At 34.0% G+C, this 18,369-nt stretch overlaps 1 protein-coding gene across 4 annotated transcripts in view; it reads left to right on the top strand.

Moving 5' to 3' along the window:
* Positions 1–18,369, top strand: part of MALRD1 (MAM and LDL receptor class A domain containing 1) — a 263,177-nt gene that overhangs the window by 91,436 nt on the left and 153,372 nt on the right. For all 4 annotated transcript variants that reach the window (XM_068673784.1, XM_068673783.1, XM_068673782.1 and 1 more), the window contains 5 exons: positions 1,240–1,396; positions 5,226–5,336; positions 6,277–6,490; positions 10,690–10,937; positions 16,293–16,590. In XM_068673784.1, the coding sequence (XP_068529885.1) occupies positions 1,240–1,396; positions 5,226–5,336; positions 6,277–6,490; positions 10,690–10,937; positions 16,293–16,590 (1,028 nt within the window). The remainder of the gene's footprint in view (positions 1–1,239; positions 1,397–5,225; positions 5,337–6,276; positions 6,491–10,689; positions 10,938–16,292; positions 16,591–18,369) is intronic.

The following is an 18,369-nucleotide window of genomic DNA, read 5'->3' as shown; positions in this document are numbered from 1 at the left end:
ATACACAGAAAAAATATTCTACTAACTTTGTGGTAACTTTACAATGATAAACCTGTATGTGCTAATTTCAGATTTATTTTATCATTTAAATAGTACATGTTGAGTTCAATGTAAGCATTGTAATCTGAGAGTTTTTTTCAAATTACTATTTTTTAATTTATAGCATCTTTTAAAGAAAAAAAATGCTTATCAGATTTTTTCAAAGAGACTTCAGTACATTATTGAAAAAAAAAAGGTTTTTCAATATTTGTTTAATATTGCTGGCACAGCAAAGACAGCTAAGTTACTGCTGAGTCATACCACAGACAACAGTGTTATAGACCTTTATGTTGTTCTAAGTCTAACTACTTAGAGCAGTCTTGTGAATTAAAAATATGTTCTTAAATCTGTACCTTGTAGTCCTCACCATTCCTATTTGAAAAACTTCCAGTCTGGGAAGAGCCTTTGGGTATACCCCACATTTCTCTTGGCAGTGCCTTTTCACGATTGCAATGATGCTACTTTTCAGAGCTGTAGCTCAGAGCTTGGCCAAACAGGCAAACTGAAAAGCCAGGAAATCCTAATAAAGGTATTTCAGGTAAGGACCTTTTAAGAAATATAGGTCCTATAGTCAAGTCTATTCTATAAGCCCTTGCTGGAAAGGATCTTTTCAGCAATGGAGTGTGTAGCATCTCCATTAAAGAGAACAGAATCTTGTATTTGGTCAACAGCCACTTTTTTTCTTTGAAAGGAAAGTGTTTCAGGAACCAAATATGAGCAACCCAAAACCCTAAAACTCTCTGCATACGCTCAGAATCTGATGTATACCACACAGGCAGCCTTGTCTTTCCCAGCAGGAAGAGTTTCACACAATATCTTGGGATTTCTTAACTTCAAGCAGGAAAATATCCATGTATACCCCAGCTTTGAGTAGGCTTCTACTTTTCTTGATGAAGGAGGATGGATGGGTGACGTGGGGGAGGATGGGCTCAAAGGCCCTCCAGCTGCTGTGATGGGACACTGTGGGTAAAGGCAGTCTTCAGCTCTGTATTTTGTCTGGACGTGATATAAAAGTACTAGATGACTTTTCAAGGGATTTCATGGAATTCTGGTAATACACAGATTAATTAAAGGGCATCCAGACACTCAACTAGAAAGTTCTATATCTGTATAAAGAAATATTACCACTTTAATATGACTTTAACTTAATGTTGATTAAATATTATCTTTTAATAAATTAATATCTTTCTCTCTGAACAGGTATACTGTAGAAGGCTGGTATTTGTTTGCAGACAGCTCAAATGGAGAATTTGGTCACACTGCTGACATTGCTACTCCAGTCATCTCCCTTACGGGGCCCAAGTGCAAAATCGTGTTCTGGAACCATATGAATGGTTCAACAGTAGGTTCTCTGGAGGTATGGAGATATTCTTTATTTTGATTTATTCTTACTCTATGAAATTGCTGGGAAATTAATGTTTTTTCGTTTAGTTTCATTAGAGATTAGGCTGCTAATAAACAAAAATGAATAATTGCTAACACTCTACTGCTCTCAATTATTTAAGATTTGAAGGAAGCATTAGTTGTGTAAGCTGTGGAAAATATAAGTTTCTACAGCACACCAAAATGATGACCTTTATGCATGTATCATGGTTGGAACTTCTGTATAGGCAAAAGTCTTGTACTGTATAATACCCCTTAACTGAGAATCATCAGTATGTATTTGGAAATTGAGGTTTTTGGCTAAATGTGGGAGTTAGAAAAAAGCCGTAGTTTCAAAATTCATGATGAAATTTTGTAGAAATGCCTTATTGCTATGTTATTCCTTCAAAAGCTTAACATATATTTTTCAATAGTTAATTATATTAATGTAAGAAACTTTGAGTTATTTCTAGGACTTAACAATAACAAGCTTTCTTAGCAATACCATTTTCTATACTCTATTTAAAATAAAAATACTTCTGTAAAGGAAATCTAACTGTTCAGCAGCTTATAGATCAAATGAGTCACTGCAAAGTGACTGAATAGAACAGCAAAGTTGTTCTCAACATTTTTTTTCCACACATCATATTAAATATAACAGAATTTCCCATGAGTGTTACACAATAACTTACAGCATCATAAATGTTTTTTTAAAAAATACTCAGGTTATGATACCCAATCGTGTGCAGTGAGTATCAAATTAGTTGTGGTCAGTGAATTTAATTTTATTAATAAATTCTCACTCTCTCAGTTACTCTGAATAATAATAAAAAAATATATATAATGAAAAGCTGGCAAAATTCAGCTGTTTTGAAGGTGAAATTAAAATGTATGTTGACAGTAGAGAACTAGGTGTCCTCCAGCCAATGCATTTGTCTTGCTAGGTATTCAGAGGAAGCATATTTCGTGTTTCCTGGAATTCTTAAACAATTTTTTAAAATATCACTGAATTTCTCCAAAGTAATAGAGATCTTCCTAGGGCACTGGCAGGTATTCAAATTTCAGTTCATCAGAATTAGGGTGAGTTCAGAGTATAAAGACAATTTGTCCTCAGTTTAAGGTTTTGGGACAAATCAATGTCTTTTGACTTCTTTTCATTTGCCCTAGTGTCCCAGAGCTTCTGAAGTGTGCAGGCATCCATGTTACTTGGAAGTAAGTCCACAGATGCTTTTGCAGAAATTAACAGCCCAATTAATAACAGGATGAAGGTACCACCACAAAAGACAAACACAGTGAGATTTTGTTTCTCTCAGTTCCAACCACTGCCTCTAGTAGGAGACTATGCCCCACGTAATTGACTTTACCCCCTCTTTACCTTAGTTGATTTTAAGATGTACCAAAGGAAAATCACAATACCATTGAATTTTAAACATAGTAAATAGGTATCTCATTTCAATTGCTTCATTATTGTGGTGGTTTCTCCTTAACTGGCAAGTAAACTCTACCACATTGCTTTCTGACTCCACATCTTCAAAGGAAAAGGGAGAGAAAATAGCATGGAAAAGGGATCAATGGTTGAGATAAGGATACAGAGGTTGCTTAACAATTGCCATTACGGGCAAAACAGGGACAGCACAGGGAGGTTCATGTAATTTATTGCCTGTTACTAACTAGTCTAGAGCAGGGAGAAACTAAATCCCTTTGCCCAGGGAGGTGGTGGAGTCACCATCCCTGGAAGTCTTTAAAAGATGTTTAGATGTAGAGCTTAGGGATATGGTTTAGTGGGGACTGTTCGTGTTAGGTTAGAGGTTGGACTCGATGATCTTGAGGTCTCTTCCAACCTAGATATTCTGTGATTCTGTGATTCTGTAAAGGCAAACTGAAAACCTTTCCCTTGCCATCCATCCTCTTCTACCTTCTCTCCCCAAACAGAGCAGGGGAACAGAGAATGGGGGCTATGGTTAGGCCCTAACGCTTTCTTAAATCTGCTCTCACAGAGGCACAAACAACATCGCTTATTGGCTTGGCTCTGACCACGTCCCTTTTGGAGCCAGCTGGAGCTGGATCTGATCTGACATGGGGCAGCTGCTGGGCTCTTAGAGAGAGAAGATATAATTATTTATTTATTTTCTTTATTTTCTTTTAAATATTATAAGTATTATACAATTTTGAATCTTTTCTATGGCTGAATATCACTGATGTTCTTCTATTAGTCTCCCTCATGACTATCACATTTTTATTTAGTTCACAAGTTTGGATTATTCCATCTTTGTGTCTATACCATCAAATGTAATGTAAATGTTGAAAGCTCCCACTACTTGCATGAGTGTATGTCTTCCTGTGTTTCTGTGGCTTTCTTAAACACTGATTAGTTTTCACTTTATTGTGCAACTTCAGTTTGAATAATTGTTGGAAACATTTTTGTCTGGTTTCTATTGCTAACTCTACCAAAGTATTAGAAGCCATTTTTCAACAACTTGCAAAGCTTTCAGGTAAATTAGGGTACAGAGAAGCCCTGGATTTTAATAGGATATAAATGTATGGGCATGTTCAACTTTAAAATTGTAACCTTTAGCATGATATGAGAGAAAATATGAATTATTGATGAAGGAATTGGTTTTATAATTTAGTAGGTAATGTACAGTTTGTGGAAAATTGTACATCTGTCTATATTGTCCCAAACATTCATATTTATATTCATATACCTGTATAGCATGTATGTAAGAGTAAGAAAAATCTCTTATTCAGCACCCCATATTCTCTCAAATAATATCTGTAGCCTCTGTTTTTCTACATTTTTTATCCTTGCCTTAAAATTCATGTCTTCTGGGAGCAGTTTTCTTGTCTATAAAGCCAGGTGTCATTTTGTTTTCCATTTCATTCAGAAGCATTGGTTTCTTTTGTTCCTATGGAATGAAAGCTCTTCACTGGGATGATCTGCTATTTGCTTGCCAGAACTTACCTGTTATACAATACCATGCACACACATGGGACTACATAAATTTTCAAAAAAAACATGTTTTTCATTTCAAAAATATGTGGGCAATCCTAAAAAGATAACACAAAGTAGCAATAAATCCTTGGAAGCAGAAGTGGTACAGGCAACTGGTGAACTGATGTTTAACTCTGTGAATACTGATTGAAGGCACAACTTGACACATCATCAAACTCTGATCGGGTTGTTACTAGCTCAGATGAATTTGGATGCCCGAGAGGATGGAATAAAGCATATGTAAGATTTTGTGCTAATGTGCTAATGTTGAAGTTAGGTTTCTCCAGTTCAATGGCTGTTCAAAGGCTTATAGGTATTTGTGAGTCTTCTATTACCCAAACAAGTAAAATATGGTCTTAAGAAGGGAAGAACAAATTTTCATCTGTAGGGAAAAAAAAATAAAAAAAAATATTCATATGATCATATAGAATCAGGACATTAAATCTCTCCTGGAACTATAATGTAGCAAACTAATGCCATGTAGTAAACGCATGAACTATTAATATGTGTTGTTAGTGCTGATTTCCATGTTTTACAAATGGATCTTGACCCTTTCCTGAGCAATTTTTATTTGTGGTTAACTGTTCCAGTTAAATTAGTGGGTGAATTAACCTGGGTAAGACCCAGAGCAGAGTATGTTCATGGGCAGATCAGAAAGTTTTAAAGCATTATTTTAGTTGAATAGTAGCTTACACTGGCAAATCAATTTGCACTTGATATTTAATGTTGGTATAGAGATCAATTATACAGGATACTCTAGACAAAATTAAGGAACCTGCAGTGTGTTGGTAATGGAAAGATTTTTTGTGACCTGTAATTATTTCCTTTTCAGGTACTCTGTAAAACTGGTAACAAGACTTCTAAACTATGGACCCAAAGTGGCACCCAAGGTCCACAATGGAACAGAGCAGAAGTGTTCTTGGGAATTCGTTCAAATTTTCAGGTGTGTATTCACATTTTATGTTCTCTCCAGACAGTTTGGCTTTAGATACTTTCATTATTTGCTTTTACCCTCTTATTTCCCTTCCTCCCCCCCCACCCCACCCCCACCCCGGCTCTGTCTCCCCTTCTGAATAACAACAACAAAAACAGTAATATTTTTGGCTGTCTGATCATTTACCTAAACTGAACACAAGTTTTTGTAAATTTCTCACTCCTCTTCGATTTTAGACAGGCATCCATTTTTAAGACAGAATTCCCTTCTATCCTTGAAACTGACTTGGTTTAGAACCATTCCACTTCCTTCTCCTTAGTGTGCAGTAGAATTGTATTTTTGCATTTGATTGAGAAAAAAAAGAGTCTTGAGCATGATATCCACTTTGAAATATGATCTGATCCTTCAGCATCTTAGAGATGGTTAGTCATGAGTATGCCATGCTTAATTTTATCATTCTAAAACAAGCAAACAAACAAACAAAACCCCAACAACAACAAAAACCCAAACAACCAACAACAACAACAAAACAACAACAAAATAAAACAAACATAGAGACAGGCTGGAACATTTAAAAATATGTTATATTGCCCTTCTGTCTTGGATGGCTTTTAACTGAACTTTAACTAGTAACTTTCACGGGAATAACGTGTGAAAGATTAATACATTTCACACTTTGCAGAAGTAAGTGGAACCCTTGCTATTAATTCAGGAACAGCAGGAGCTAGTATCTATTTGTATTACCCATTTTCTTTCCTGTGGTAATGGTCCTTCAATAACTGTAGTGACAGATCTGTACACACAGTGGTACAAGCATGCATAGGACAATGCTACAAGAATAAGAATTGACCACTTCCAAGATTTGAAGGAACAATTGTTTTATGTTCTATTCATGTTGCATGCATATCTTACCCATGCTTCACTGTAATATCTCTATAATTTTTATTAGATTATTTTCAGGGCAAAACGTGGTGTCAGTTACATGGGAGATGTGGCAGTGGATGATATTACTTTTGAAGATTGTTCCCCTTTGCTCATCCCAGACAGACCTTGCACATTACAGGAATTCACATGTGCCAACAAGTACTGCATCCCAAAGGATAATCTTTGTGATTTTGTAAATGATTGTGCAGATAACTCAGATGAGAGCCCTGCCATTTGCAGTAAGTATGGTAGTTTTTTAAAACATAATTATCACAAGTAACCATGCCTGTTGTGAATTGTTAATACTTGAACACTGCTGGCAGCTCATCACCAAAGACAGCAAACATGAAGGTAATAATTTTTATTATTTGGCTTTTATGGATTTTAAATTACTATTATTTACTTTGAAATAATATGATGGAAAATAAAAAGTGCTGTTAGTGAATTTCTCTACTGTCTTTAAAAGCACAGTTAAAAATCTGCTTTCCATATGAAAAGAATGTATTAAAGCTGAAAAAATGCATCAAGTATAATATCTTTGGGATATAGGGAGTTACCTTCTTTGATATTTCAAGGATTGCCAGATCTCTTAACAAATTATTTTAGAATGAATACAGTACAATTTTAGTTTTACAAGAGATATCAAGAAACAGCATCTGTAGTATTGGATACAAAGAATGGTGTTTAATAAGAAATGGGTTTTCCTCTGGAGAAAAGGATCACATATATTGTTTAGGTAGTACTAACACTTTCTTTTTTTTCTCATAAAATTGTAGAAAATTCTCACACAATCAAATCTCCATTGTTTGCTACAGTATGAAAAGCAGCCTCATTTTTATGGAGGTTATGAACACAATTTATCAATTTCTTAGTGAATACAGTTCTGTGAAGCAAAGGTACACAAATCCACTGATATCATTTGAAGTGGAGATACTAGGCAAAGAAACTATGTTTTTTGACTGACTTTCTTACTAATAAACTTCTAATTGTTTTCCAAACCAGGGACAGCATGTCACTAAGCTATTTAATAGAATTTTCAGTAACAACAACAGGAACTGGATTTAATTTTGGCTTTCCCTTTCTTTTCTTTTTTTCCCTTTTCCCTTTCTCTTTTCCTTTTTTTTTCCTTTTTTTCACCCCAAACTTGACATATTTTATGAAAACATTTTAAGTTTTCACTACGTACTGAAGAATTTTGGTTTCCTTTTCTTGGTACTGCGTTATATATTTAATAAAATAGAAATGCATAACAGCAATTGGTGAAAACATTCTTTTTGCAAAAATGGCGTACACATTTATCACAATATATGATGATATTGTGATGACAAAAAAGATTTAATTGTCATCATAATTAATTAGTTTCATGACCTGTTTTTTTTTTCTAGTCAGCCCATTTCAAAGATGACCTATAAAGTTTTTATTTTTAGGTCACAAACCAGGACAAATCATCCCAAGGCTAATATTTCAACTACGCGGTGGTGGACTTTATTAATTTCCTACCACGCTGACTTAAGGCTAGTACCCTGAACACAGAAAAAGGCTAGTTATGTTTTCACGGCTTTTTCATAAGAGAGACTGCCTCTGAAGAGACCAACTTTAGGAAGCACGTATTTATGCTTTGTGACATCTTTTCATTCCTTGCAGCTAGCAGAGAAGAGCTGTTTTATCGTTGCTGACCCATAGAATAATAGATTGAATAACTGAAACTTAGAAGACTGGGAAATGCATAGTATGGTTAAAGATGACAGGAAACACTACATAGGTATGCATGGCAACCGTGTTTAAAAAACATGAAAATTGTGTAGTTTAAAGACTTCTCCAAAGTACCTTTTAGCAGTAAGCCTTCATGGATAGCTACCCCTAACCACAGATGTTGTTTGCTATGTATACAAAGAGTCGTCATAACCTAGTTAATGAAATATTGTAAATAAACTAGTCCCTAATCTCTGTAATATTCCTGAAACTCTAAACTGTTAATAGGACCATATCACATGCTGATACTCACAAAGTCTAATTAGCAACGTCTAGACATAACCTAGATGCTGAGATATAAACTATGCCTCATAAAGTTGTTAAATTACTATTGAGAGATCTGTACCTTGTTTTTGTTTTCTTTCTTGAAAGCTATTTTTAGCTAGCTGCATGACTTCAATGCTGTAAAATAATTCAAGTATTTCTTTTAAAATATTTTCTTTTAAAATACTTTTAAATTACTTTAAAATACTTTAATTTTTTTAAATACTTTTAAAATAATTCAAGTACTTCTTTTACAGAGGTATTGAGGACCTCAATGTTTAGAAATTATTCCATTAGACACTAAATGAGTGGTATGTGCTCAGAGTTTTCTTTAAATGCAATGCCACAAGTATGGTTTTCTGACTGCATGTACTTGAGAATAAAATAGATCACAATGTTGCTGGAAGAGGTAATGACTGGTAGAGATGCCCAGGAGAGCATCAAATGCATTCTAACCTCTGCTGCTCATTCAGCCTGTGCACACTTCAGTCCTCTTTCTTGGCCTTTTCCCCACTGTCCCAGGTACATTCAGGTTCCCAATACCAGGTCCTTAGCTCTACAAATCTGTTTCTATAGTTGTGTACTGCTTGTTCCTCTAGACATAGCTGTTTTACCCTGAGATGTGTGAGTAGCAACTCAGCTGAAGCAGTAATTTTCTTCAGATTTTTTTTTTTTTAATTATTTCCATGTGTTTGAGAATAAATTTAATGTTAGGTAAACACTGCCAATATTAACTTATTTCATCAACTACTAAGGGACATATACAACTAGAACTGTGTGCCTACCACATGGAGAGTCCTTCCTGTTCATAAACATGTAGCATCTCAACCTTCTAAGTCATACATAAGGGAAGAAAACATCAAGAGTATGAAATTTCTATCCCTATGTGAAACAGGTGGATAGGGAATGGAGGTTACCTACTATCTTGTCAGAGGGAGAAAAGTCTTTATGCTTTTGTTGTTTAAAGGGGATTTATATAAGGGCCTTGATTCTTTAAAACATGACTTTAAAGTAAAATGGTCAGTTGCATGAATGATTTTTGTTGACTAGAGATGAAATTTGTGAGTAATTGAAGAAATTGCTTTAGCTAGGATCCTGAAATATTATGTAATGAAATGCTCAAATGGCAAAAGATGAGGACAATTATATTCAGTTGAGGTAAATTATTATCTATGTTTTGCATAAATGATAATCCTATAGCACATTGGGGATTTGCTGTTATTATTAATATTTAATTTAGTGTTGTATTTGCACACAAAGATAAAAGTGAAGTTATTTTTTGCTTACTAGTTCATATTTATAAGGAAATGTTTCAGAGTTCTCTTCCACCCATGTGATCTTCACAAAGAAAAATAGAAAAAAAAAAAAATCTTTCACCTGATTTCAGCCTCAAATTTAAGAGGCAGCTGTCTGTACTGTTTTGGTCCACATGTAGACTCCATGGATGTTGACTCCTTGGCCTCATTACTGAGGCTTCTGACCAGCTGCCAATTAAATAAAGTTACTTGTAAGTGGCTGAACTTTATCAGACCCTAGAAGAGGTTCAAGTTTTGTTTATATTTTAGGAGAAAGCTTTTGTCATTTCTTACACTGTCAGACCAAATGATCTATTCAGTTTCCCTACTTATCTTCAAAGTACTTTCCTTTCCAGCAATAATAGTAAGAACACTCAGGGCACAGTCTCTTGAAGGCTCTGGCAAAATTCCAGCTTATTTCAGCAAGTTTAATCTTGCTTGGTAATCATTATAATGAAGTTATAGATGCATAGTAGAGAAATATATGCAGCTTAAACTTTTGGACCAGTGTAATTGACTTAACCTTAATTTATGTGGGCAGTTGGCTAACCACATTGGCTGTTTTGACGTTCAAAGCTAGAAAATCAGTGAAGAGCATACATTTCGTGGCATATAAAAATCAGTCAAAATTATCACAACCTTCTATTTTTTTAGGCATTAAATGCAATTCAAGGAGAAACTTAGATAATCATCTCTGTTTGCATATTGTCTAATAAATTACCAGTGAATTCTTCTGGAAATATATTAAAGTAAACTAACTGTGGGTATGATTCAGTTCAAAGTAAACACTCCTACATTTATGTTTTACCTGTTTGTGTCTGCATGGAGGTTGTGTCTCTCTAGAGCTCCGTACTGTTAATTGGATGGGGTTTTGTTCCATAAATATAGGCATTTTTTATCCTTTTAAGCACTACTGAGATCTCACCTGGCTTTAAAGTATTCCTCCAAAAAGAGGCTAGTTTTCTGCAGATGTCTTGGGTGCTCTATGGAAGGCATGAATTGGCCTATAAAACTAGAGCTAGGCAATTTGTCCTAAAATAGATTGACATATTAAGTTACTTTTATTTTTTATACTTACAGCAATGTTGGTTACACCAAGTTTTCATGTGTTTGCAAATATCCTTCAGGTACCTCTATTGGGCATTGTGATTTTGAGTTTGATATTTGTGGATGGAAGCAAGATGAAAATGATGATTTTGACTGGAGCCTCAGAATGAGCAGTACTACAAAATTGGGCACTGGACCAGCTGCTGATCATACATTGCAAGAGCCATCTGGTCATTATATTTTTATAAAGAGTTCATTTCTTCATCTGCCAGGACAGAAAGCCAGGATTGCTAGCCCTGTGCTAAGCAGAAGGAATAAAAACTGCAAGGTACGTGGGGTGTCATACTAGCAGGAATGCAGAATTTGATTTCTAGATTACACCAAGATAATATTCCTAAAATGAATAAAGACAATCACTGAGATATATCTTGATAAAAACAAACATGTTGTGGAAGAAGCAAAACCTGGTCTTATTCCCACCTTGGAATCATAAGAAAACATGAATCTCATTGCTAGTTATTGGAGAAGAATGATTTCTGTACATAAGCACTCTAGAGGAGATTGAAATGAAGTCAGCAATGAAAGCAATATGTAATTTAGAATATGCCTTATGCAACTCCAGCCCTGAGTAGCCTACAACTACGTATGTGCTTTAATGGAGAAAATGTGTAAAAATACAGTAACAAGTTGCTTTAAAAGAATGCAGGTTCAAAAGGGACACTGCATGACAGAAGTCTTTGACTCTTTTCAAAAAAAAAAAAAAAGTAAGCTTTTATTTTCCAAGGTGTTACAACATATTGTGATTTGATCCTGATCATTTCTTTGCAAATCTGGTTTAAAAGGTTTTATAGTTTTGATATATATTTTACAGTCTGTACTGAAATGGTAATTTGTAGTTTCATAATACAGCTTTCAAAACACATCTCTGAGAAACTGCTATATTTTGAAAATTCAGGGAATTTTCCAGGAAGTTGAACTATGTGCTACTTTGAAATAGTATTTCTCCTCTGTGTATTTAGAAAGACATAAGAAAATTAGAAGAGCAGACAATGGCTTAAAATTTTTAGGATAAATTTGGGAATGGATTTCCTGAATTAAAGAGCTGATCTGGAGAAGAGAAAAGAAGAAAAAGAAAAAGCAAACAAACAGAAAAAATAGTTAAGAGAAAAGGGAGGTATTAACGTATAATTTAACCATTTTATTTGAGATTAAGGAATTAATTTTTCTATCAGTTAAGATTCTGGACTTTCTCCTAACAAATAAGACACTCCTTCCTTTCTGTGAATTATTAGAGTTGAAAGGAACTGTGAACAAATGAATACTGGTCTAAGCATTATGCCACACTCGAATCTACGGTAAAGAATTTTGGAACTACTGTGACTGAAAACAACATTCAAACTACTCTTTTGCTAATTGCGTTGCTATTCACACATGAAGATCTTTCTAACTTGGCAGAAGTGTTTATAAGTGTTTATTGGCTCTTTACCTTTACACAATTACATTTGTTCAACAGCTTTTTAATGGTCTTAGCATAAAATAACCACTTTGTTCTCCAGCATCTGGAGCATCTCTACTCCTGATGCCACAATTGGAAATCTTACTCTGTTAGTTTGAGTGATACTGGTCTTGTATCTCTGTGCTGGCCTGAGAAATATCAATTTCTTTATATTTATGGAAGATGTAAAATTTCATTTAGTAAAACAGGATAGATAATCATTTTATATTAGAATTTTGTCCTTAGTACTTAGTACTGTACCTTGCCTTAGTAACTAGCTCTCTCAAGAGAAAAATCTACATGAAGAGGAATTATTTAAACAAACAAACAAAAAACAACTTCAAGCTGGTTATGTGATAACATCACCATAGTCACTGAATGAGGGCTATCTTAGCTTTATATAGTCCTAAAATGTTTTACAATTGATGACATCTCTGTTAAAAATTACCAATCATCTGCTTCTATGTCCATTTATCTCACTTTTAGTCTCATTTACAAGGAAAATCAAAACCTGTAAAGTTTTTTTTCTGAAACTTAGAGTTATGATTGTTTTGAGATTTCTGATCAGTCAATTTCACTGAATTTCTTCTAGTTGTTTGATAATTCTCAAACGCCTTTATAGATAAGAAAATAATGAAGTTTTAAACATAAATGGGATGAGTTTATGATCCAAACAAAACATGAATAATGTCAGTAGTAAAACTTTATCTAGCCATTAAAAAATGTCTTCAAATTTCTGTCTCATATTTTCTAAGTACATTTTCTAAATTGGCTAAAATGTATTTATAAATTTAGACAAATTCTGCTCACCTGAGCTTGTAGATGTTTGCCTCTTTATTTAGTTTTGTATTTGAAAACACTTATTTCTTGACCTTATATGTTTTTATGGTTAAATAAACAAAACAAACAAAAACATTTCCACTTTTTAACTTATATTTGTGAACAGTAAAACATATATACAAAACAAAGCAGAAGAACTGAGGATGACAGTATTGTGTCTGAATATTCATAATGTATCACACATTAAATATAATGAAGTGATCGAAACATAACTACTGGAAATGGTTATTTTTGTCATGTCAAAAAACATCTACAAAAAACAGTGTGTACTTTCTACAGACAAAACTTCTACATCCATGATGAAGCCTAAAAGTGTAACTAAATAGTGACATTTCGGTGTGTTTTTTTTTGTTTGCTTTTTTTTTTTTTTTTTAAAGTTCTGACAAGTTCTGAAGTTTTGATTTATGCAGCTAACCAAGGGAAGTGAGATTTCTTATAACAGAAAATGTATGTAATGAACAACTGTTCCAAGCAACAGCTTCACCCCAGCAGATTAGATGGTCCCAAAAGTATTTTTTCTCTGAGTTACTAGAGAAGGAAATGCTACATCATATATTATTTCAGACTTAGTTTGGAATTTTAGGCACATTCAAGTCAACAGAAGATGAACTTTTACATCATTGGGACAACAAGAGTTTTGTGCCAATAAAACAAATATATATAAGCAAACATAAAGGGAAGTACATGGGAGGAAAAAAAAAAAAAAAGTGGTGGTGTTTTTTTTTGTTGTTGTTTTATTTTTGTATACAAACCAAGCTGTACCTTGAAAAAGAATAGAAAGCTGGGGAAAATTGTCCAAGTAGAAAGAAAATGAGAATATGCCAAAATAAATCTGGGAAAGAAAAGGGAAAATTCAGTGTCGAGTTGTCAGTGACACATAATTTTACTACTTGGAAATGGAACCTATAAGAAAACCACCTAACCTATATGTACTAGAGTGAAATAAGGAAATAATTATGTTGAAAATGTTGCGGGAAAGTTTAAATACCTTATTTGGATTAATATTCACTACAGGGCATTGTGGAAATACTAGCCTGAGATCTGCTCCTTTGAACCTTGAAGCAGCATTGTTAGAGACTATGACACCAAAAGAGATGGTGTTGGAAAAAAGTCTTAATTTTAATTGCACTATGTAAGCAAAAGCAGTTGGTATACACTGAGAATTCTGGGAGAATTTAAGAATGAAGCCAAGAAGTTTCAATAAAATATATGAAAAATGTCAAAAAAATCAATTATTTAAGAGGATGCATGACAGAAAGAACATGGGGGAGGGAGGCTGTTTGTATCTGTATTTCCTGAATTTTCTTGCATGTGGTATCTGATATTTAGTCACCACAAAAGCCCGTAGTTATTTAAAAATAAATGCATAAATCAAAAATGTGTGAAAAAATTCTTCAGGATAGTCCTGAAAAGATTAAGTAGCCAAGATAAATGACCACATCTAGAGAACCTTGGAGAATGAAGGCTAGAGAGCTAGCCTGCATTCTGATGCAAGGGAAATTCTGTATAGGAATTAATAGTGGGCTCCAGCCTGGCTGAGAGTAACTCATATATGCGCAGTCCCGGTCCTGAAAGGACTTGTACACATGCTTATAATTATATGTATAAGTGTTTGCAATAGTGACATTACAGCTATATATGATACCTCAAAATGATGTGACATTACAGAATACCAGTATTTTATTTCCACATACCAAATTATTCAATGTAATTTGGAAAAAAGTTTACAAAAATAGATATAGAAAATAGAAGCTGGGAGTTGGCGTCTTTTTGCAGATAATGAGTGTTAGGACAAGAGGGAATGGCTTCAAGTTGCACCAGGAGAGAGAGAGAGAGTGTGAATCATGGTGAGGGAAAGAAAAATTCAATGATCATAAAAGAAAAACAGGCATGATACAGTTTGGTAGCTTTGAAAGGAACTGTAGCCAATCAGAAGCAGAGTGGTGTGCGGTTCTATGAAAATATCAGCTCAAAATTTAATGTCAGAAAATGAAACAAAATTTAGCTGTAGTAAAAAGGAATAGAGATTAGTCTTAAAAATGTGAAAAGTATTGTATAATTTAATGATATACACATATACTGAATGCATAAACTTAATTTAAAAAAGGAGTTTAAGAGAAATAGAGTAGTTGGAAACAGGAAAACAGCAGGTAAATATGAATAGTTCCATGCAAGAAACTTGATTAATAAAAATTATATTGGACTACTTTATTGCACAGAAGATATTCTGAAAGTGACCATAATAAAATTTTCATACGAATTGTAACACAAAGCCCTTGATGGATTTACTAATCAATTGCAGAGAAGATTAATTAAGTAAAATTATTATTATTATTATTTTAAGTGTATGTTTTGCAAAAGACTGCAGAAGCTTATGAAATCCTGTAGCACTAGGTAATACAGAGGGTGGTGACTTAACATTTACATGGGTATCGTAATATTTGCTTATAAAACATATATCGTAATATATGTTTTTTATAATTATAATAAATAAGATGGAGTTTTCATTCTTCAGGGTTTGTGCTATGCATTAGATTAGGAAAAAAAAGGAGCTATAGGGGCGTTCTTGCATAATGTAGCATGAATTGCCTTCTTTCAGGGTATTACATCATTCTTGGAAATATTCTACATTTGTCAGAAACAATGTTGAACTAGCCTAAGAATTAATATAATCAAATACAAGTGTTACTTTGCTCTTGACTTGTAAACAGTGGAGAGAAGTCAATGGTGACTACCTTTTGCAGTGTTTTTATGTCTATGTTCTGTATCTATTTGATCTTACTTTAGGACTTACTAATTTGTTTTTCCCATTTTTACTGAAATTCACAGTTTTCTGATCCAAGGACTACTTACTTTTTATTTTATTATTTGGCATTTGCAGGTCATTTTGCTCCCATAATAGATTATACAATATTATTTACTAATTATACACTCTGTAATCTATCACAAACACTATTAACACCAGAAAACTGAAGTTATTTCCAAAATTGTAAACAGCTCTATTCCTCTATTTTATTTATTTATTTATTTATTTATTTATTTATTATTTTTACCAAGTGTTCTCTTTCTTTTACATTTACACATGGAAGTTATTCAAAAGAGATGCAAGATCAGCTGTCACAGTATTGTAATGCTGATTTCCAAGATTGACTTATGGAATAATTAAAATTTTTTCACTAGTAAGTCATTTTCGTGTGTGTTTTAATTAAATTGTCTTTGAATTAGTAAAACACAGAGCTAGTCTGAATTCTGCTAATGCTGCTCCATTTAAAAATTAGAGTAAATACTGTAGCAGAGTATGTCTGAACTCACCAATTTTATACTTGAGGCTATTGCTCTTGTTTACAGATACTTTTCTATTACCATATGTATGGAGCTCACATTGGATCATTGATTGTCTACCAGAGGACTATGTCAAAACATGAAAGAATCCTCCTTAGTCTTACTGGAAACCAGGGAAATTTCTGGCAGAGAAAGGCACTGAACCTGACTGGAGATGGAGAGGAAGATTTCCAAGTCATCTTTGAAGGGATAGCTGGAAAAGGTCCCAAAGATGGCATAGCACTTGATGACATCACATTATCTAAGGAGTGTTTACCGTTCCAGGAGTTTTTACCAGCAGAACCCACAGCACTGCCTCCAACAGGTATGTTCTTGCTAGAGATATAACCATGCATGAATGTATGTCTCTAAATTCTGAAAGAATACATAGCAGTATTGCTTTCATTTCTTTGTCTCTCCTTCAAACTAAAAATAGCACGCATATCTTGGTAATGGCATGTTGAAACCAACGTGCTTTTAAGCAGCTCTTCAAAATGTTGATATTATTTTCATGACATAACTTTTGTGGTATTAAGTTAATTCTTATGAATCTGTAGGACATATGTGCTGCCAAGTATGTTTAGACAATATCGTGCTAATTCAGTGGGATTTATGTATCAATATTTACTTGTAAAATATAGTTATTGTTAAATAAAGAACTATGAGTAGGACAGAGCCAACACACCCATCTTGTAATAAGGTCATCAGTAAGTACATAGGAATAGCTCTAAGGCTTTTTGGCTAGTGGGAAACCGTACTGAGAGCTGGCACCACACACATCTTGTTCCCTTGTGATATGGTATCAGCAGAGGAGCTATTATTTGCATTATCCTCACTTACTGCATAAAGGAAATAAGACTCACAGAAATATTACCCAAATTATAAAGTTCTGATGGGCACAGATCCCACTATCCTCAAAGTAATAGCTGCTCCTAATAGCACTGATGATATTCATTAACAATATTTCCTTGGATGGTAAAGGAGAAACTCTCTCTGACAGAACAGAACAAATCTTCCTCCTTCCACATCTACCCTTGCTGAAATTTAAACTCCCAAAGTGGAATTTGGGAGATTTCCTGGGCCTACTACAAATTTCCTGCATAGCTGTGGCAAGTCATTTTATTTAGCTTCTCTGTCTTTCTGATGAATAAAACAAAGCTAATGTTTCTCAATGTCAAGGAGTACTGGGAGAATGGATCATTAATTTATGCGAGCTGCTTTGCTTTGTTACTGCTGCTAATGAGTAGCCTTCCCCTTTAGGATATCATTAAGCACTGCTCAGGCACTGGAATATACCACTGATGAGACTACATCAAACCTAAAAAATTATACTGTGCTTTGTCCATTAGATAAGCAGGAAAGATGCGGGTAATGGTTTTCAGACATATGCTGAAAAATTACCAAATCCTTACAGTATACACTATTGGCTCTCTACTTCTGACAAAAACAGTCATGGATATTTATTGCAAATGAGATTTGTATTTTAAAGTTCAGTTTTATATGAATGTTACCCCAAGAGGAACACTAGCTGAGATTTCTGATTTCTTATTTTTGATGTTTTCAGACTCTATCCGCTTAATGGTAGATGTGAGTCCCTGTGGCAACATTGGAAACTTTAAAAGCTTTAGTTTTGATAGTAAAGGATGTTCCAAAATACTTTTATGATGTATATAATGAAAAAGCTACTAAAATCTCAGGAAAAAGCCACCAGAGACTGATTTCTTGGTGTATCTCATCTAAGATGTACTTTGTGAACTTTGTAGATTCACAACACTTTAAGATAATGGTCTAAAATCATCCTTATAACATACCGTTTTTTCTATGTCCACAATTTTTACTTTTCCTGGTAAAGAATTTACATTAACTACTGAGGGTTCCAACTTACAGCAACTAATTAACAGTGACATCTGTTTGGATCACTGCTTGAAATGAGGACTTAGAAATCAGAGTATGACATCAACTCCTGCATACAGAAATTTTCTGTACAGTAGCAAAATGGGGGCTATGCAAAGAGCTCTGTGATCTAACTATATAACTAGAGACAGTTAAAATGGATGTGGTAATCAGATGCAAAAATCTGGACTCCTAGACTTCTCTGTTTATA

Source organism: Anas acuta, chromosome 2 (genome assembly GCF_963932015.1).
Source record: "Anas acuta chromosome 2, bAnaAcu1.1, whole genome shotgun sequence".
Classification (NCBI taxonomy): domain Eukaryota; kingdom Metazoa; phylum Chordata; class Aves; order Anseriformes; family Anatidae; genus Anas; species Anas acuta.
The sequence above is the reverse complement of the archived record's forward strand: the minus strand, read 5'-3'. Positions and strand labels throughout refer to the sequence as shown.